The sequence below is a fragment of the Pelophylax lessonae genome (genome assembly GCF_965119305.1).
Source record: "Pelophylax lessonae genome assembly, chromosome: 1".
Classification (NCBI taxonomy): domain Eukaryota; kingdom Metazoa; phylum Chordata; class Amphibia; order Anura; family Ranidae; genus Pelophylax; species Pelophylax lessonae.
In genome coordinates, this window is record NC_138768.1 from 305,332,213 (window position 1) to 305,355,080 (window position 22,868).

The 22,868-nt window shown below is 43.1% G+C and overlaps 1 protein-coding gene across 1 annotated transcript in view; it reads right to left on the bottom strand.

Moving 5' to 3' along the window:
* The window catches only part of MED13L (mediator complex subunit 13L), a 310,651-nt gene that overhangs the window by 112,648 nt on the left and 175,135 nt on the right, over nucleotides 1-22,868 (bottom strand). Inside the window, exons 10-14 of the mRNA XM_082258705.1 lie at nucleotides 17,429-18,148; nucleotides 13,336-13,555; nucleotides 3,940-4,042; nucleotides 865-974; nucleotides 524-626 (exon numbers count right to left, since the gene is read on the bottom strand). Coding sequence (XP_082114831.1) covers nucleotides 524-626; nucleotides 865-974; nucleotides 3,940-4,042; nucleotides 13,336-13,555; nucleotides 17,429-18,148 — 1,256 coding nt within the window. The remainder of the gene's footprint in view (nucleotides 1-523; nucleotides 627-864; nucleotides 975-3,939; nucleotides 4,043-13,335; nucleotides 13,556-17,428; nucleotides 18,149-22,868) is intronic.

Here is a 22,868-nt window from a genome sequence, read left to right on the forward strand (position 1 = left end):
AATTCAGTGAGCAGGCTGAATGAATAAAGACAAACAGATTCCTCCATACACACAAATGAGGTAGATAGAGGAATCCCCCCTCATGGAAAATTGCATTCTGATAGCACGATCTAGCGCTGTCAGAATACACTGATCAGCAGCTGCAGCTGTTAATCGAAAAAAGTAGACCAAATTGTCCTTTTTACAGATGGTGATTTAACAATCGACTTTTGTCCAACAAGGACAGTCACACACTGATCGAAATGTATCCAGTCCCTGCTAAACATGATGAATTTTGAGGAGTCTATGGCCAGCTTAAGAAACAAACATTTACAGATCCAGAGAGAGCATTACCATGGATTAAATATTTATGAAATCAGAAAACAGATAGAGATAATTATTTATATACCCCTCAATCTTCTTGAACAAGCAACATTCATTGCACTCATATGGTAAAACAGATAATTTAATCAAGCCACATTAAGAACAATATACACTTTGACCAGTTTAATATAGAGATAAGGGAAGTTTGTGAAACACTTACTTGGTAGATATGGAACAGTTGCTCTTCCTTCGTCTCTTCGATCTCTTCGATCTTCTGTCCCTCCTAGTGGCACCTTCACTGCTCGGGTCCCTGGTGAACCAGCCTTCAAGATAATTTACAAAGAGATATTGGGCTACATGTTTATTTTATTTTTTCCTTCCATATTTGTGTTTTTTAGTCTGCACTAAACAGGATGAAAAAGTTAAAACATTGGCTATAAATAAACTTTTAGCTTCTATGGATTTCATACTAGTTCATGATAATAAAATGCAATTATCACTAAGTGTAAATGTGATATAAAGATTTGGCAAAAACAAAAAACAAATAAAATAAAAACTTACCAGGTCCTCATCTTCAGAATTATCAAATATGTTGTCCAGATCATTAATGGAGGGAGCCAAGTCAGTAACCTGTGTGAGGCTAGCTGCTACCCCGCGGTCCTGCCGTGGGTCTACAATTCAACAAATGCAAGTAAAAACAGGTAGTAAATATGTATTTTACCCATTTAGGTAAAAACAGTATAGTGATTTAAGCTGAAAGGTATCTAAATCTGCATGGTTTATAGTTGTAGCTAGCTACCCAGCATGCACCTCCAGAGCTCATCCCTGCGCAGTGTGAAGAGAGTGAGATGCACTCAACGTGGAGCGTAGGATGCCCACTGACTCCTTCATTGATGACACATATATCCCAGGAGCCACAGGCAGGATGATATGACATACCTCACCGAGGCGAGGTAATATGGAAGTGCAGCACTTCAGGAAGCATAAAAGGTAATAAAACTTTGGAAAAAAAAATCCCAAATATTGATGGCAATAGCTCTAAGCAATGCCTAGGGCCAAAGTGTAAACATAGAGTGGAACTCCACTTTAAGACCAACACGTTTATATTAACAGTTAACCATTACACTGGAGACTTCAGAAACTACACAGATTAATGCTTTTATGCCCAGAGAGATTTAAAACTTTAGTGACCAGACTGAATCTTTAAGATTTCGTATATGAAGAATTATTCAATAATTTTTAACCACTTTGCATTTCAGAATTGATTTTTACACTTTTTTAGCAGGAATGGGGCTATCATTTTTATTGTTTATTACCTTGTATATATTAGAAAAGACATGGACAACAAAAGCAAAACAAATGCAGTTTGTTTTATACGTAATGTATTCCATATGATTACCAGGACCTGAATTATGTGTGGATTTTGATACATTAATCTGCACCATATGGATGATAGAGAAGTGCATATATATTGGATTTCTAGGTTTGAGGCATTTTCCAGTGCAATAGTTGTAGTACATCAATCAACCTGGAAAGATGCTAAAGAATATGTTACCCCAACATTTCATATTCCTGCTATGTGTCTACTGTACAAAGAACAGTGCATCCGGAAAGTATTCACAGCGCTTCACTTTTTTCACATTTTATATTACAGCCTTATTCCAAAATGGACTAAATTAATTATTTTCCTCAAAATTCTACAAACAAAACCCCATCATGACAACAGGAAAGAAGTTGGTTTGAAATCTTTGAAAATGTATTAAAAAAAAAAAAAAATCCCATGTACATAAGTATTTACAGCCTTTGCCATGATAGCTGTAACATAAAATGTGGAAAAAGTGAAGTGCTGTGAATACTTTCCGCAAGCACTGTACTGTTAAAAAAGTATCTTGTTCTCTTTGTATTGCTTTTTTTGTGAAATACCTGGCGATCCTGCCAGCCCCCCATGCTTTCATTCTTTAAACTGACCTTGCCAAGCATGGGTACATCCATCTCGGCGTGGTATGTTTTCTGGCTGTGCTGGGTGCACAGCCTGCCTGTCCTCCATTGGGTCTGGCACAGCCATTCACTGAGAAAATCGGCGTACTGCTGTTTCTCCACCCTCACCTCTCTAAGCCCCTTATGCAGCTAAGAACAGAGATTGTGTGATCATTTATTTAAAAAAAAAAAAAAAGGGTATGTATATATGTGTGAGTTTACATGTATACAAGTGACAGGTCCTTTTTATATAACATCAGAGGTCTACTAAATGACATCAGGGAACCGAAAGCCTGGATTTCTACTTAGGATGTAGTACAGTAAAACCTTGGTTTACGAGCGTTTTGAAAGACACGCAAGGTTTTTTTTAAAAATGTTGCCTTGATTTGCGTGCGCTGTCTTGATATACGAGAAATAGTTTAAATGTTAAAAAGAATTACACTCACAATGTTAAGGAGTCTGGTGCAATTCCAAAAGCGGCTGGTGTACAGTATACAGTTTTGTATTTGGCCAGAGGTCTGGGAGCGCTGGTAGCTCTCAGCACTTCCTGCAGAACTCCCAGCTGGGTGGGTGGATGTAACGCGCATTTGGAGCACCCGGAAGTGACGTCCACAGGTCCTGAGTGTCTCAGAGTTCTGCAGAAAGCACTGGGAGCCACCAGTGTCCCCTGACCTCTGGTCATATACAGAACTGTACAACAGCGGCTTTACTGTACAGTACATATACACCAGTGGCTTTGGAATTGTACCAGACTCCTTAAAATTGTGAGTGTACTGTAATTTTTGTATAAAAAAAAAAAAAGGAACTGGATTGGGAGCCTGGTCACAATGGTATATGGAGGGGTGCTGGTCACAATGGTATATGGAGGGGTGCCGCAAAAGTGCAGATTAATTTGTTTTATTTTTACAGTACACTTTATACTATACAGTACTGTATTTTGAAGTGCAGGTTCATTTGTTTTATTTTTACAGTACACTTTATACTGTATATTGTATTGCCGTAAGCATGTTTATATGAATAAATGGCTGTGGAACAAATTATATGAGTTTCAAATATTTCTTATGGGGAAATTCACTTTGATATACAAGTGCTTTGGAATACAAGCATGCTTTTGGAATGAATTATGCTCACAAAACAAGGTTTTACTAAATAAAAAATATCAAACTTAGGCTCCATGTACACGGGACGTTGTTAAAAGTCCCTTTGAATGCTGGAATTTTTAGGACGTTTGAAACGTCCGTTCGGTCGCGTTTGTACCCGCGTTTAGCGGGCGTTTGCGTTTAGAAGCGTTCCTAGAGGTCAAAAAAATTATTCCCCTTTAAAATGGAAAAACGCGAACGCTAAACGCGGGTCATCGCGTTCAGACGCGTTTGTGCGTTTGAAACGCCGGGAAACACACGTTCGAACGCAAATAATTGCGTTCTAAAAAAAGTCCCTGAACGCAACTGCCTGCAAATGACTGTAAACGACCCTGTGTACATGGACAGATAAGATAAAATGTAGATGGGTTCAGGGGCTTCTGAAAAAAACGCCCAACTGCTCCTAAACGACCATTTCCAGCGTCCCATGTACATGGAGCCTAACAGGAAAATAAACACTCACTATTACATTATCTGAAAGTAACAAGTCAAGCAGCACAGTTGCCTTTGGAGTACCAACCTGTCTTGGATGTGGGACTAAAAATGGACATGGCATCTTTCCCTTCAGGCACTGGTACAGAATGTTCTGCTGGTGATGCATCCTTCTCAAATTCCTCCTCCCCCTAGAAGAAAACAGATTTGGTTGACAAAAAAGTACTTAAAATATTTGTTTTTATAAATAACCTAAAGGTTTATATTTACCTTCTCTGTGCAATGGAAATGTACAGAGCAGCCCTGAGTGCCGGTTAACATATATGGGATGCAGAAACCCTGCGAATCCACTGCGGGTTTCCGCAGCGCATTCAAATTGCATGCAGTTCACACTGCCATATGCGAATCGCTGGGGAGTGCCAATACAAAGTTAATGACACCCCCAGATCAGTTTGCATATCGCAGTGCGAACTGTCAGTTCGGACATGAATCGGAGCAAATTTTTTGCCTTAATGCAAGAATTTAAGGTAGAAAGAGGTTTAGGCTTTAGAACCACTTTAAATGTAGCAGATTCTCCAGATGAAAAATAACTGGATTTTTGACTTACAGTAAAATCCTTTTCTCTTAAAGAGGAAGTAAACCCTTCTCTGACACTTGTACCTATAGGTAAGCCTATAATAAGGCTTACCTATAGGTACTGTAAATATCTCCTAAACATGTACCGTTTAGGAGATATTTACCTTACATGCAGCCAGTGACGTCACTGGCGCATTCGCTCTGAAGGAACGACCGCTGGTGCCGTTTCTTCAGAGCCCTGTGCCGTGACCGTCGGCTCCCGCCGATACAGAAAGATTTTAACCATCAGGTTATATAGCAGCCTACAGGAGGACCAGCAAAACAAAAAAAAAAAAAAATTGTAGTTTAGTCCTGCATAACCCCCTTCCAACATCAGCATGCCTCAGTTTTGCAGCAAAGCAGTTTTAAGAGCATGATCATAAACAGAGTGGTGGGACCTGAGTGAGTCGCTCAATGGATGCCAAGTTATGGATTTTTACATTGAGTAACAAAATCCTTTTCATTCTTGTCAAGTGAGGGATACAGGAAAACTTTCACCTTCATGACGTCGTAAAGCAGTCCAACTGAGGAGCAACAGCAAACAAATGGTAACAAGCCAACAAAAAACAGCAGATAACTGGGGACTGCCTGCAGCTCAAAGATCCACCTGAAGGACCCTACATCTAAAACTGGCAGCGGATGAAGCCTGAACATCCACATGGTAGAAGATAGAAAACATGATCAAAAGACAAGGTTACGTCCCTCAGAGGCACTCACAGATCTAAATAGAGTATGCCAGGTTGTGTCCAGCCATGAATTTGTCTAGGGTGAGAAAGTCTTTATCGTTAATATTATGTTGGCGTCGTTTGATTTAAGTATATATCCAGGAGGCCCATGCCTCGCTTTATTTTGGTCTTCATGAGAAGGGTGGACAGAAACTGATGGAATCCGATCCTTGAGACTATAAGCTTGGAGAATGGTCTGTCTGAGCCACTGAGAAATAGTAGGCTGAGAAGCTGTTGCACCTTTACAGGACCATCTGGAATGACAGAGAGGGTCAGTCTTTCTAAAGCAAGCAGTGGCTGAGAGACTCAAACACAGGCCTGAAACACATATAGGCAACGAGGGGAAATCTCATACGGATGTAGTATACTCCGCTATATGACTTACCTACAGGTAAGCCTATAATAAGGCTTACCTGTAGGTACAATTAATATCTCCTAATCCTGCACGGTTTAGGAGATATTCAACCTGCATGTAGCCGCTGACGTCTGCGGCGCATGCGCTCTGAAGGTCCGGAGGACCTTCAGAGTTCCTTGCCGGATCTTGCCGGAAAGTGAAACTCCCGCACGCATGCGCGGGAGTGACGTCATTGCGGCTCCGGCCACTCACAGTGCCCGAGCCGCCGAACCAGGAAAGACGCAGAGGGAGCATGTCAGCTCCCTCAGCGTTGTCCAGACGACCGTGCCGGGGCTTTGTTCTAAGGTAAGTATTTCATAATGTGCTAGTATGCGATGCATACTAGCTCATTATGCCTTTCTCCTGCAGGGTCTGTTGTTTTTTTTTTTTTTTTTTGGTTCTTTTTTTCTGAGTATACAAATGCTTTAACACCACCTTGTCCCTGTGCTAGACCAGAACAAATTTTTGCAGGGTAAGGCCGCCAGCTTAGACACTTGCCTCAGAAAAGGGGATTGATACAAGAAACTAGTGATCGACCGATATTGGTTTTTCATTGCCGATACCGATATTTTGCCGATCGCATATCGGTATTGGACGATATTTTCACACATGTAAAATTTTGCAAAAACTGAACATGTAAAGCTTTATTTATTAACATTTTTAACATTAAGGGCTCGTTCTTCACACCTTAACTGCATAAAAACTTCAATTGCAGGGAAATTTGCATTTCACATCATCTGATTGTGCATTAATGCATAATAAAGTGATGCAGTAGTGGACTCACCGCAATAATTTTAATTCACTACTGCAGTGCAGTCAGTGCAAAACTGCTAGAAAAAAAGCTAGGCAACAGCTATCCACTGGATTGGACTGGAGTCGGTGGACTACCTCTGCAGTATGGCACTAACTGCAACTACAGCAGCCAGTGCAAAACTGCTAGAAAAAAAAAAAAGCTAGGCAACACAACAGCTACACAGTGGATTGGACTGGAGTCAGTGGACTACCTCTGCAGTATGGCACTCACTGCAACTACTGCAGTCAGTGCAAAACTGCTAGGAAAAAAAAGCAAGGCAACAGCTAAACATCACATACACAGTGGATTGGACTGGAGTCAGTAGAGGACTACCTCTGCACAATATGGCACTCACTGCAACTACTGCAGTCAGTGCAAAACTGCTAGAAAAAAAGCAAGGCAACAGCTACACATGTCACAGTGGATTGGACTGGAGTCAGTGGAGGACTACCTCTGCACAATATGACACTGACTGCAACTACTGCAGTCAGTGCAAAACTGCTAGAAAAAAAGCAAGGCAACAGCTACACATGTCACAGTGGATTGGACTGGAGTCAGTGGAGGACTACCTCTGCACAATATGGCACTGACTGCAACTACTGCAGTCAGTGCAAAACTGCTAGAAAAAAAGCAAGGCAACAGCTACACAGTGGATTGGACTGGAGCCAGTGGACTATCGCTGGAGTAAGGCACTCACTCACTGCAATCATTTTAAATCACTACCGCAGTAGTGATTTAAATTTATTGCAGCAGTGAGTGACGCTCTACTGCAGCATTAGTCCACTGGCACTGACTGCAATCTACTGTCTAGTTTTTCTTCTAGCAGTTTTGCACTGACGTCCAAGAACCTTGTAGCATCACAACAGTCCAGGACTCCTCCCTAGCCCAACAGATTGGTATCCATTATGAGGATTTTCCATAAGACAGGAAGGAAGGACTAGGTAGGCTCCAGGGCCGGATTCCTGAGCCACGCAGCCAGGGACAACCTGAACCTTGGCGCCAGAAAAGTTTGTCCAGGAGCTAGGCTAGACTGACTTGTCCCATGACAGAATGTTGTGTTGTAGGGGTCTGTGGTGGAACTGGGCAAATGGAACTCTCAAATGAAGCTACCATCAGGCCCGGGACTTTCCTGCAAATGGGAAGCATCAGATGATACTGGACTGAAGACTTCAGCTGTAGAAAAGGAGTTTGAAGTTTCCCTTGGGGAAGAAAAACTCTGGCAACAGCTGTGTTGTGGCATCAGATGAAAAGCCTTCCAACATGGTGATGGTTAGTAAAAAAAACAAAATGGTTGATTCTGAAATAGAAATTAGAGGAACCTACATAAGAGAGAGAAGTATGTTGTGCTTAGATAAAGGAAAAATCATGTTTTTTTTGTATATGCACTTAACATAACTGTTATATAAGTTATGTGCACGCCTATTTCAGGAACTTTGCAAGCAGGCATGTACCGGCTAGGTTCACTTCGCTAGAGAATAAAAAAAAGTTTTCCAGAAAGTCTGCGTCTGAAAATTCCATCTTTGGTTTCTCAAAAGCGTAAGAGCTGTAAAAATGTGGAATAGACTCCCTCCAGAGGTGGTTCTGGCTAGCTCACTAGATTGCTTTATAAAAGGCCTGGATTCTTTCCTAGGTGTACATAATATAAATGGGTACTAATATTTATAGGTAAAGTTGATCCAGGGAATATCCGATTGCCTCTCGGGGGATGAGGAAGGAATTTTTTTCCCCCTGCTGTAGCAAATTGGATCATGCTTTGCTGGGGTTTTTTGCCTTCTTCTGGATCAAATGCGGGTATGTGATTGTGTAAGTAACATTTCTTGGTGCATTGGCTGGGAAACCAGGTGGAACTTTGAGATGGGTGGCTGTTCCACTACGACTCGTGGGGATCGGTCTGGAGCAGTCCCCTTAGATCATGCCTACGTCTCAGGCACCACTGGACGAACTGTCTGGGAGACTACGCTGTATCTTGGTGGCCTGCTCCGAAACTGCCCCGACAATGTCTTGAATCCAGACTCAGGAACCAACCAAACAGCAGTTAGGAGCTCCACTACAGGACCAGGTGAGATCTTTGCCTTTTGGTTTGGGATAATAGTCAGACAGGACCTCTCGACGATATTCGAGGGAAGGAGAGCCTGATCACCTCTCGAGGAAACCCCAAGTTGGATGATTGTGCATCCTGGGCGGACCTCAGCCAGTAAGTTATCCTGGGTGGCAAAGGTCAGTGTGAATGGTGTGCATGAGACGTTGCCTGGCAACAAAGCGATAGTGGACCCTGTGTAGACACAGTTCTTGGTCGGGAGACCGCATCTGAGTCTTTGATAAGGGGAAAGTGATTGTCATGAATTACCCTTTTGTGTCAAGAGTCTTGGACCCCTTACCAGATTCTCAAAACCTTACCCTACCCTCAGTGTCTGTCTTGATGACTCTCTAGGGCTACAAAATGGGTGGGAACCAGTCAGTCCTATCCCCCTTAGAGTGTATAAAAAATTTCAGGAAGGAATTCTGTAAGGGTTGTAAACTAAAACTGAGTCCTAAAAGACTATAAACACTGTGACAAAGAATAGCCTCCCTATGGAACATGGCCCCTGCAGGGAACACCAGACCCAGAGACTGTTGACCGAATGTTAAAAACACAACCAAATCCCATATATAGACTGTTGGAAGATCGTAATACAGGATTACCCAAACTGGATAAAAAAAAAAAAAAAGCAAGTGAGGAACAGTGTAGAATTATGGTAATGACAGGTACAGACAGCACCACAAAGTAATGTTCTCATATATAGGTCTATCTTGAGGCTGAAGAGCAGCCTTCCCCATACATAGGGGGACATGTCAGAGGCAGGTATGAGAAGAAAATAAGTCCTGATGCCCCACCCTATAGACTTGGGAATCAAACTTAAGTCATTATGCCGCAGAGGAAGGCGACCAGACACCATCAATACCTAACCGCAGTGCATAAACTTCCATATGTACTCCAGGGGTAACACTGTCAATATAAATAAGATATATTTAAATTCAAATGAGAAAACAGAAGCGACCAATAAGCACACAGGTCATGAGTCCATTTCCACCCGAAAGGATCCCGGTTGCCAGCAACTGAACTCTAGACAACATCCCGTTTTACCACAGACCTACTGAATTGGAGAAAGCCACATAAAACCACAACCCTTCAATGAGTCAGTGTAGAGGAGAGACACAGAGTAAGTCAGGCAGCTCTAAAGTATGTTGAAAAGTTAGGAAAACATGACTGTGACCCCCCCTGGCTGGGTTGCAGTACACTACCTAAAAACAGACCCTGCATGAAATCAAAACATAAGAGAGGACATGGACAAATTACAACTTTATCGGACAGCTATTATAGAGTGGATGAAGTCAGCGGGGGGAAAAAAAAGCCTATCGACCTTAGCAAAACTGCAGGGACCTTTTAGCAGCCCAATAAAAGTCCAGGACAATTTTTATGAGATATGGAGTGAGACTTTTTTGCTGCATGCTGTATATACTGCATTAGACTCAGAGTGGCTGATAACCTGTAACTGTCAGTCAGTCTGCTAGAGACATGAGAGAGGAAGTTGGAGACAGGAAGAACAAATTACCTCTTGCAGCCACTATTGGAAGCAGGCTATAAAGTATCCAGAAGAAAAGCTCAATTGTGTCAAGAGACTGGGATTTATGGTGTCACAAGGCCAAAGACAGTTGGGGCAGGGCAGGAAAGAAGCGGTTTGACAGATCCCTACCCCAAACACCAGACGCAAAGTGCCTGAATTCCTGGAGCAGCAGGATTCAGTCGGATTTGGATACCGGACTTTGCCACCAAGGCTAAGCCCCTCTATGAATCCACAAAGGGGGGAGAGAAACCCATTTCTATGGAAAGTGGGAGTCCTGACAGTACCTGGGATCACGGCAACACCATGTGGCGTACCTCTCAAAACAACTGGACACTGCAGCACGGGTCTGGCCACCTTGCCCACGGGCTATCGCAGCCACAGCTGATCAAAGCTGACAAGTTATTGCTAGGTCAAGAAACCTATGTCTGGGTCCCACACCAGGTACAGGCACAAACGGATTACAAAGGAAATCACTGGTTCACTAACAGTCGGATGGTCAAATACCAGGCCATGCCTGTTAATACCCTAAAACTCAGCCACTCTGCTTCTTACCTCACCAGAACCTCTGGCACATGGCTGCCTCCAGGTCATGGATGAAGTCTATGCAAGTCGACCAGACTTGAAAGACAGGCCCTTGGAAAAGCCAGATGTTGACTATTTATTTTTTATTTCAGGTACTTGTATAGCGCTGTCAATTTACGCAGCGCTTTACATATACATTACACATTCACATCAGTCCCTGCCCTCAAGGAGCGTACAATCTAAGGTCCCTAACTCACATTTGAAGTGGTCAAATGCCTGCTCAATGAAATCATACCCAGATATGGAATCCCCTCATCGATAGGCTCAGACAACGGCCCAGCCTTTATTCAAAAGTGCCTCCAGGAATTAGAAACAGCACTCAAGATCACTTGGAAACTGCACACCACATATCGACCTCAAAGTTCTGGAAAATTGGAAAGAATGAACAACACTGGCCAAACTGTGAGGAGACCCAAATTAAGTGGACCTTGGTGCTGCCCATTGCTCTGCTGAGGATTCGGAGTACTCCAACTAGGATGACAAAAATGTCCCCTTTTGAAGTACTATATGGTAGGCTGCCACCCATTATAAAAGACATCAAGGGAGACTTAGATCAGATTTGGGGGGGTGAACCGCAAATGGTTATAGAAATTAGGGGAGAATATACAGGAAATAGGGAAATTGGTCCAGGAGAAACTCCCCATAAGTCTGACAAACCCAGTCCACCCCTTTAGGCCAGGAGATAAAGTGTAGGTGAAAGAGTGGAATACAATCACCCTAGGACAAAAATGGAGGGGTCCTTACACTGTCCTACTTTCAACTCCCACAGCTATTAAGGTGGCCGAGGTGACCCCCTGGATTCACCACTCCAGGGTAAAAAGCAGGCTGCTGACCACACAGACTCCTGGCTGAGCACAGTAGACCCCCAGAACCCTTTAAAGCTAAAACTGACCATAGAAATCAGAGGGAATAACTCCAGCCCTGCATCTGAAACACATCTGGAAGCTGTCAGGCCTGCACATGGCGGAAGATAGTTGGACTGCAACCCTGATCCCAACACATACCCGGAAGCTGCTGGGTCAACGCACAGAGGAAGAATAGGATATCTGATATCTGCTAGCTCTGCTCCAGTCACACCCAGAAGCTGACTAGTCAACGAACAGCCGAAGCTGGGAATATTCAGTGATAGTTTTTTTTAGAAATGTCCTAATTAGCTTTCCGGTAACCACAGTGATAATACTGGCCAGGTTCATTGGGGGGGGGGGGGGGGGGGAGAATCATGTGACCCATGTAACAAAACTACTAAGGTAAGCCCCATAACCACCAAAATGTTGTTGTGGCATTTATATTACAAATGTGAAGGCGTGGTAACTGGCATCTGCGTGCATAATAAAACCACCTTTTCAATGTGCACTGCAGGGGACCAGGTAACCTGTTATGACCCCACCTATGCCCCCACCAAAACATGGTTAGCCGTTCGGAAGCTTTGCCTCCACGGGCAAGCTGATAAACCGTACTCTGTTAACCAACCCCAATACTGCAGCAAGCTTGGTTTTTAATGTGTGCTCTTCCATTAACCTCAATGGCTTCCCCAGGAGAGGTCGCTGGGGATTAGGATGGTAAAGAGTACCTGGCAAACAACAGATACTTCTGTTCAGGGCGGTTGGGAGCAAGTTGCCATAACAAGGACTGGAACTATTGCCCACAGTGAGAGTGAGGGTGTTTCGCTTGGGGAACATGGGTAAAGAAGACCCAGGATGCTATCTTGCAGTCTTTTGCCCGGCCTGTCTAGCTGTTCAGTTGGGAGTTGCACCACTGTAAACTTCACCTTATACAACCCCACTAAATTTCTAACACAATGGGGTAGTAACTTCGGAGTCAACATATATGGGAAGGGATCAGACCGCGGGACAATTGTACACATATCCATGGAAACAGAAACTGCCAAGAGTACCACTCACCAAGTAATCCATTCCCTCTATGAAGAGCTTGGTACAGGAATAGAGATACCCCCTAGCAATAAGAATCTGTTCATGGAATTGGAAGAGAAAGTAGCTGATAATTTAAAGGTATCGAATTGCTATGTGTGTGGGGGAACTAACATTGGGGACCAGTGGCCTTGGGAAGCCTGGCAGACGGATTACAATATGTGATACGTCATCTTTGAAAAGCCCTCCAAGCGAGTAAAATCAGAATGGCATCTAAAAACTTTAATTGTTGGGAAATACTGTATAGCCAGGTCAGGCCCCTTGTAAAAACCTATGTAGGAGAAAAAGCCTGCCTAGGACAGCGTTATTATAATGATACTTCAAAAAGGACAACAATGTACAGGAGCCTCACCCACACCCTTTTTCCAATTTCACCAATTTAAAGGGGGTATGGGGGGGATCTCACGAAAAAGTCAGACTGCAAGGTCCCAGAGATACTGTACTGGATCTGTGGGAATAAAGCTTACTCAGAGCTCCCCAAAGACTGGTCAGGAGCGTGTGTCTTAGGTACCTTAAATCCCTGTGGTTACAGAGGAAGATTGAAGATCTGGATCAGAGAAAATCAATGTTATCAATGTTTCTTTTTCCCATTCAACACAGCTTTCACTTTCCCCAGTCCAAATAGAATGGGAGGCAACCCATGTGAAAAAACTCTATACATTTTTTTTTTTTTTTTTTCAAATTAAAATATGATTATTTTTTATGCCAAGGGGTAGAGCTTTTTCCAAAATCTGGTACACCCCCGTGTATCTGGCTAAAGACATCCATAAAACATCTTTATCAAAGGAGCATTGCTTTCTGTCTAGTTGAGACTGGAGTTGGATGAGCAAACAAACCAGTACCTTATGCTTCCTAGAAAGGTCTCGCTCTGTTCCCATCTTGCATTTCTTGCTTGTAGTAGTAAAACTGTACTTAATATCTCCATCTTCAAATGTATAAGGATCAGAGGAGTCACCAAAACCTTCACAGGGATGGAGCGTAAGCTGTTCCACATAGTTATCTGCTACAACCTGCCGCTTCTCATCCAAGACTTTGAAGCGTTTGTTGGGCTGAGACAGGAGCCTAAAAGGAGGAAATTTGTGGTGAGAAAATATTGTAGCATTGTGATTGTCTTGATCACACATTTCGCAAGTACAACTAAACACTGCCCCATCTGCACAACAGTCATCTTATCAATTAAATTTAGGCAATACATTTAAATGTGAAGAAAAAAAAAAAAAAAAAAAAAACTTTCTGCACTATCCCTGTGTATAAACCACCTATTACTCAACTCTATATACTATAAAAAGCAGCTAGCACCACTATGCATCCAACCACCTTTACAAAATGTAATAAATATAGTCACAAAAATGTTCAGCGCTCTCCTTCAATAAAGTGAATTCCCTCCCCTGTACGAACTTTTACAAATACCTTCAATTTAGGCACGCATTGCATGCTCAGTTTGTGACTAATGTTGGGCTGAAACAACGAAGCGATTAATCGACAACTAATCGATTATGAAAATAGTTTTCAACTATTTTCATATTCGATTAGTTGGTTAGCCGATTAGTTGGCCTGCATACAGAATGCATTATTTATTTACATATCAGGAAATACAGTGCAGCACACATGCAGCTCAGTACACCCTCCACACATGTCAGTAATGTTGTGAATGTGTAAAGAGCAATGTCTCATGGGACAAGTAGTCCTGGCAAGGAAATGGAATTGATTTTATGGAATTCTAAAGGCAGTTACCCATTTTTTTTTTTTTTTAAAGCCGCAGATCAGTGCGATTTGGACCTCTGATTTCTTTGCGGCTTGCAACTTCATTTAACAGAACTCAATGCAAGTCAATGGAATCTCAAAAAAGGTATCACTTTTAGTATCAGAGCATTTGCAGAAGTGCTAATGCTTAGTATTGGCACCAACAACAGTATCGGTGTGACACTAGTGTATATACAGCTCTTATGTCTGTTATTAAAGTATATTAGATATTTTGTTCCCTCACCAAATAGCTATAAAATCTGTATGGAGCCTCTGCACACTGCTACACCCATTCCAGCAAACTATGCAATGAAAATCAGGGATATTTAGTTCACATATAGTCCATCCAGAATTTGTAGTGTTAATATGTGGTCACACCCCTTTAGCAGCTGATAGTTTAAAGTGGAACTCCACCCAAAAGGGAAAGTTCTGCTTTGAGGGCTCGTTCCCCACACCTCTTGCACAATTGGCATTTTGAGAAGTAGGGGGGGGGGGGGGGGGGGGAGAGCGAGCATGACCCGATTTTGACAGGTACCTGCTCCCACTGCGTTTGGAACGGAAGTTCTTCCTCCCTCCCCCTGCAGTCTTCTGAGACACTGACAGGTCCCAGAAGACTGTATCCACCAATAGAGGATGCGCCGCGTGACCCGCACATGCGCAGTGGGTGTCCAGCTGCGAAGCCGCAAGCTGTTACAGCCGGGTGCCTATAGTGAAGATGCCAGCACTGCCGAGGTAGGATGGAGTTAGAAGACCGCTGCGGTAAGCTCACCACTGGATCGTGGGAAAGGTAAATGGCTCAAAAGTCAGCAGCTACACTTTTTGCAGCTGTTGACTTTTGTTTATTTTTATAGGTGCCTGGAGTTCCTCTTTAAATACATGTACAAGCTATTGTAAATTGAACATAGGTACTGTATATCTTTTCTCAGTTGTAACAGAGGTCAGTGACCAGATCTGATTCTAGTAGCTCTCCCCCATCTTGTGTGTCTCTATGCCCCAGGTTGGCATGGGGTCCACCGTAGCATTTGCATTGGCAAAGCAGTGTAGGACTGGCCATAGGAGGGATTACTTTGACACAGTTGCCCAGCTTAAACATGTATTGCAATATATGGGAACCAAATATCCCTGTTTTTCATTGCATAGTTTGCTGGAAAGGGTGTAGCAGTGTGCAGAGGTTCCATCCAGAATTTGTAGTGTTAATATGTGGTCACACCCCTTTAGCACCTGATAGTTTACAAACATGTACAAGCTTTTGAGATTTGAGCACAGGTATATCTTTTCTCACCATATAGCTGGGTATTTGTATTTACCACTGCATAGAGATATTTAAGAATAAATTGTATTTTTTTAAGACTTTACAAAATAACTAAATTATACACCACACTGAGTTTTTATTTTATCAGATTAATCAAAACAACAATCGGCCAGCTAATAGATTATGAAAATAATAGTTAGTTGCAGCCCTAGACTAATGTCTCTAATTTTTCGAATTACCCACTCATAAGCATACTAAAGTCACAAGGTCCTGGAGGACTCAAATCTGAAGTCTATACCTATCTTTTAAATTCCACTATTCGCAAAACTCCAGTGATAGTGCAATCTAAATGGCAACAAATCATACCAGATTTAGCTGAGGATTGGGAAGAGACTTTTTCCTCTCATTTACAGGTGTCTCCAGCAATTAATAACAAGCTGACAAAACTATACATGATACACCAGTCTTACCTTACTCCGGTGAGATTGCATGCTATGCATCGCATACCCACGTCTAACTGTATGAGATGTAATTACACAAAAGCGGATTTTGCACATGTAATTTGGTTATGCCCTGTCATAGCTCATTACTGGAAAGAGGTGACAGATCTTCTGTCCTCAGTCTTATTGTTACCTGTTCCATGTACTCCTAGAATATGCCTCTTGGGTATTCTGGATGAAGAACAGTGGCGGAGGTATCATAGTGTCTTACAGAATGAAACGCTGTTTCTGGCTAGGAAAGTCATTGCACTCAAATGGATTCAACCCAATCCTCCATCTGTTCGTACATGGATTAAGATGGTAAACCAAACATGAAAAACTTGTATATGAACACAGAGGAAGCCCAACAAAATTTAATAAGATTTGGGATGTGTGGTGTGCATCTACCCTTACCGTTTCCACTAATCAAGAAGCCCATCGACTCAAACGTACAGTATAATAACCGTTAGAATTCAGACCACACAAAGTTGATATCTAATACCTGGGGAAATAACGGCGACTCATTGTATGCTTTGTATCTTATTTTGTGATCCAAGCAAGCTGTATATACATTTTCAAATAACTTGATACACGTCAGTTTAACTGTATTTTATTACTATGGTGCTCAAGTGGAGCATGAGAGCATGGAGCTGTCTGCTGCAATGTCGCAAAAAAAAAAAAAAAAAGACATAAATCTTTCCTGTAGTTAGTAAACGTAATAACTTTTGTGCAAACCAATCAAAAATACGCTTATTGCGATTTTTTTTACCACAAATATGTAGCAGAAAACAAATTAGCCTAAAATGTTAAAAAATTTTGATTTTTACATTTTTTTTAAGAATTCAATATAAAAAAATTAGAAAAATATTTTTTCAAAATTGTCGCTTTTTGTTTATAGCGCAAGAAAAAAAAAAAAAAAAAATCGCACCGGTGATCAAATACCACCAAAATAAAGCTCTCATTCTGGGGGAAAAAAAGGATGTCAATTTCGTTTGGGTACTGTGTTGCACGACTGCGCAATTGTCCGTTAAAGTCACGCAGTGCCGAATCGCAAACTAGGGCCTTGCCATTGAGCCAAATCCTTTGGGGCTAAAGTGGTTAAAACACTGCAAAGCCCATATAAAACTCCTTTAATCAGTGAGGTCCATTCAAACAGGTGAGAAGACACCCATAGGTGGGGTGACGGGCACTGTGGTGATCAGAGGCAATTACTGAAGAGTTTCTGGTGTATGAGACTGCACTTTTTTTCATGGACATTAAATCATTTATTGATGGTCTGTATATATATTTAAAAGAAAAGATGGACTCACACACACACACACATATGATTTTTATACTGTTTTTAGAGATTTATTTATGCACTATAATTTGAATGCAGTTTTTTATGACTATAAGGAAATATAATACTCCATGCTAGATCAATAACCTCCAAACAACAATCGGTCTTGCACCAGTTCTCACCTTTTAAGTGCAGTACTCTCAGATCCAACCTCTGACTTGGTCTCGTACCATTCTCCCTGGATTTCTGGTGGACGAAAGTCTTGGCTGTCTACATTTGGAATCCTATATCCCTGCCACTTGTTCTCTGCTTGATGGTTCTGAGGAAGCCCAGCACAATACAAACTTGTTTCACTAATTTCTGTCATCATGGACATGCCAAGGCCAGCAGCCATTATCGTCCTATCATCAAGTGGTTGCATTTCCAAACCATTAGGATAAAGATTCGAGACTGCCACCTCTTGATCAGGCACTTCAACCTCCTGTTGTGGTGGCTGAGGGCTAAGCGTTGGGGGCATAGGGGAAGCAGGTGAATGTGGGGAATCTGTGGGATGCACTGGTAAAAGCTGTTCCATTTCCCCTGCAGGAGGCCCAGTTGAGAACTGCCTGTTTGTGGTTGTTGACCCACTAGCAGGCTCTGTTACTTGGCGCTGCTGCACAGTTTGTTCCTGCATCAAACACTGCTCATTTTGCGAAAGGGGAGATGGGCGGTGGTGAAAAGGAGTAGTGGCTTTTTTCTGCAGTTTCTCTGCTTTTTCCTGGCGATCATTAGGTTTGTGCTTGGAAGATGCAGAAGGCTGAAGGGAAGAAATACTAGAGGAGGGAGTAACTCCCACGCATGCCTGGGAAACCGAAGGAGGGCGACTTGCACTCTGTGCACCACGCTGCTTGGCCAGCTTGTGCCTGCAGGAAGAAAAGTCAAAGTTACAAAGCAGAAAACCGAAGAGACTTTTGGTATCTAAACATGAAATGCTTCTGGCATACCCTATACAAGTAAACATTGCTAAGCCAAGTGTCCGGCAGTTACTTGGTGTATACTGGTAAGCACAAGCAAACCACTTACCATTCTATTCAGCTATGTGTTTTTAACAGACTTAATTTAGTGTACCTTTCGTACTTCTGTTTATAAGGTCAGGAATTAAAAATAAGGCTTCTTTCACACGGTCCGCCTCCGCAGGCGGATCCGTGTTGCTCAGCGGGGATCGATCCGCGATCCCCGCTGAGCCTGGCGGATGACAGCTCCGTCTCCGCTTGCAGAGTGGAGAGGGAGGTGTCTCAGCACCCGCTGCCCTCTATGGGGGATCGGAGGAGAGCGGACCGCTTGTCCGCTCTCATCAGATCCGCTCCGCTCCGATTACTGAACGGATGGAAAAATAGGGTTTCCATCCGTCCAGATTTCAGCACAGGATCGGATGCGGATGGCAGCGGGTGTCAGCGGAGGTGACCTCCGCTGACACCCGCTGCCCCATAGAGCTGCATGGAGGATCCGATCAGATCCGCCTAAAAAACTGACAGGCGGATCTGATCGGACCGCCCGTGTGAAAGAGCCCTAAGGTTAACATTTTCTTTGTCAAGTACAAGTAAATTTGAAAATTAATATTTTGCATTTTTAAGCCAAAAGGTGAAGCTTTAGTTTGGTGCTCAGAGAATGCTTTAGGCCCCATTCACACTGGGGCGATCCGACTTCCCGGGGCGACCTCCGAGGTCTATGACGGTCGCTCCGGGTCGCCCCAAAGAAGCTCCGGACCCTTTTTCTAAGTCGGAGCGACTTGTGTCGCTCCTATTAGAACGGGTACACAGCTTCCCTATGGAAGGCGACCTACGGCGACCTGTGAGGCGACCAGGTCGCCTCACAGGTCGCCCCAGTGTGAACGGGGACTCAGAGTCTGTTGTAAAAAGTATGGTACATTGTTTAATAGCTTGATTTGCAAATCATTGATAAAACTGATCACGATTTTCAAAGCAGGATTCTTATGCGATTTTATGTGTCGCACATAGAGAAGGACATTCACTTGAATGGGATGTCCTATGAGCGCTTGTTACCCAAAAGAAGCTTGCACTCTATTTTGGGCATCAAGTTTCAAGTGATTTTTAAAGGTGCATTTTGCCGAGCGATTCAGTCGTACAACAATTGCTGCAAAATTACACCGCGTTTAGAGTGCCATTTAAAATACAAATGGCACCAAAGCGCGCATTGCTTTTTTGCAGCAATTGCCATGAGATTTGGAATTCCAAATTTAGATAGGTAAACAGGGTCCTCCCTTATCAGATGGCCCAAGATTTAAATTGGACACATTCAGCAGTAAGGTAAGGAAGGATGTAAGTATTACATAACTAAATAGATGAAAGACCTATAGTAAAAAGAGGCAGATATTTTAAAAAGTTATCAACAAAAAATAAAAAAAGATAAACAAATTGGACGCAAAACGTTTATTTTTTTTTTTTTTATTTACCACTCAACCTTCAGGTCCTTTTCTGACACTTTTGTTTACATGTAAAAATCAGTACATTTTCCTAGAAAATTAGTTGGAACCCCCCCCCCAAACACATTTTTTGTGTATACACAGTATTTGCCAATAATGGGGATTTTTTAACTTACCGTAAAATCTATTTCTCTGAGTTCACCGATGGCCACAGCGCTACATAAATCATAACTAGGGAGTTAAATTGCCTCCTCCAGGAGTAGGACTAGGCAGAACAAAAACCACCTGGCTACGCCCATGGGCTATATTCAGCTGGTATATACCCCCCTCTCTGCTCTAGGTAATCAGTTTAGTGGCAAGTATTAGAAGTATCAGAACTCCATAGAGGGGTGGATGCTGTGTCCGTCGTTGAAATGCATTTTACAGTACAAAAAAAGTACAAAAATCCAATTTTCTTTTTTGTTAATCAACGGACACAGCGTACCATAAATCATAACTAGTGGGACGTCCAAAAGCAGTACAAAAAGGAAAATGAGGGGAGGGGAAAATAACCCAAGGCTAAACATAAGGAGCCCTTAACCAGGACACAAGAGCCTTAACTGGATCACAAGAGCCCCGTTTGAAAAATAAAGGTTTAAAGAAAAACACCCCTCAAGAGGGAACAGCCCCTCTTAAACAGCAGCCTGCAAAACTTTGCGGCCAAAAGTAGCATCCGCAGATGCTAAAGTATTTACCTTACACAATTTCATGAAAGTATGCACGGACAACCAAGTAGCTGCCTTGCAAACTTGCGATATTGAAGCCCGATGACGGAAGGCTCCAGCTGCCAGATACACCCGAATCGCACAAACCACATCCAAGGTATGCAAGGCAAATTCCTTAGGATGAGCCAGATTGAGAGACAAGGAAGGCAACACAAAGTCCTCATTCAAATGGAAGTCAGAGACAACTTTGGGCAGGAATGTTGGGACAGGGACGAAGAACCACTTTATCCCTATGGACCACTAAATAGGGACTGCGAAAGGATAATGCCACCAATTCCGATAACCTCGGTAATAGAGGTTTTTGGAGAACCGAAAGCACTAAATTTAAATCCCACTGTGGCAAAAGAGACAGTACAGGTGGGGGCCACATGTCAAACCTCCTGAATAAAGGTACGAACTAAAGAGTGCATGGCTAGGGGTTGCTGAAGGAAGATTGCCAAGGCAGATACCTGGCCCTTGATGGTACTCGAAGCCAACTTCTGATCAACGCCCATTGAAGGTTAGGATCCGAGCTACAGAAAAGTATCGAGGATGAACGCTAATCGACTCACACCAAGAAAACTTTTTTTTTTTTTTCTTACCATAAAATCCTTTTCTCTGAGGTTCACTGATGGACACCGCTCCATGTCTTCTAGACCCTTGGGCTTATGCTGCTCTCTCTTCAAGGGTAGGATTAGGCAGAAACAATTTTAGCTACGCCCCTGAGGCAGTCACAGGGGGTATACCATCACTTCCTGCTATAGGACTTCAGTTTGTAACAAGCAGTGTCAGAAGAATACATACAGTATCTCACAAAAGTGAGTACACCCCTCATATTTTTGTAAATATTTTATTATATCTTTTCATGTGACAACACTGAAGAAATGACAATTTGCTACAATGTAAAGTAGTGAGTGTACAGCTTGTATAACAGTGTAAATTTGCTGTCCCCTTAAAATAACTCAACACAAAGCCATTAATGTCTAAACTGCTGGCAACAAAAATGAGAACACCCCCAAGTAAAAAAAAGGTCAGATCGCCCGAATCTCCAGTATGTTGATCGGCAGACTGGACTCCTCTCCAGTCCAAACACCTTGAACCGAGTACACTCCTAAGACGCCTCCCCACCTGGACAGACTGGCATCCATGGAAATCACTGTCCAATACAGGAGGAAGAAAGGATTTTCCCAGACAAAGCACCAGGGAGCGGAGCCACCATATCAGAGACCCCCTTGTATCCTGACTCAACAGGATCAGATCGTCCGACAGCGGATCCTTGTTCCATTTGGCCAGAATCTCTCTTTGCAGAGATCTGGTTGAAACTGAGCAAATGGAACCGCCTCGAAGATGGAAACCATCAGACTCAGCATGTAAATTCAAGTCCTGAGCGATAAATGGCGATTGCACAACAGGAGCTGAATCGCATCCTGCAACTTCAAAAGTTTCTCCTGTGGAAGAAACATTCAGTGTCCATGCAAACTCCTGTAGAGTTCACAGTAATGTCCAAGTCAACTTCAAAAGCCGAAGAAGACTCTGCACGCAGAAGCAAATCGTCCGCGTAACCAAGTACCGCAATCCCGTTCTGCCAAAGCAAGGCCAGCACTGGGGCCAAACCCTTTGTGAACACGGGAGGAGCTAAAGCGAGAGCAAAGGGTAACACCACAAATTGCTAATACTCCTCGCCCATGGCAAACCGAAGAAAACGCTGATGCCCAACATATATTGGAATATGAAGGTAAGCGTCCTTGAGATCGATAGAAGCCACAAGATCACCTTGATGAAGAAAAGTCACTACCGTGCAGATAGACTACATCCGAAATTTCTGAACCCGCACAAAGTGGCTGAGAGCCTTGAGGTCCAAGATCGGGCAAACCTTGCCTTCCTTCCTGGGAACTCTGGAACCGGCACAATGACTCCTTGTGCCAACAGGTCGTACATTGCCCCATAGAGGCCCTGCAGCCGATTGTGAGACAGGCGTAAGTAGAAAGGAAAGAACCCTGCCAGAGGCAAGGACCGAAACTCAATCTTGTAACCAAACTTGTGGACCCATTTGTCCTGAATGAGCAAGGTCCACGGATCCGGAAAAAGGTGAAGATATCCCCCAACCCCAGATGCGGGTGAGGGCGCCCCTTCAGGCTGGGGAAGTCTTGTCCGCGGAACCAGTAGTGCCCACTTTCGACTTAACATTCAAGGGTCTCTTGGAGCCTTCCGCAAAGTTACGGGTGGATCTCAAACCATTTTCCTGCGATATAGACAGGCGAAGGGGCAGTTTGTGAGCCAAAAAAAAACGACCACCTTTACGATGAGTTTTCTTGCCCCTAGCAACCAGCGGAAGTAAAGTACTCTTACCTCCCATTAAGCCCTTAATGATCTCTTCCAAAGACCGAACAAACGGTCACCTACAAAAAGTAGATCAGTCAGCACCTTTTTAGAAGCCTGGTCAGCCGAACCGGTACT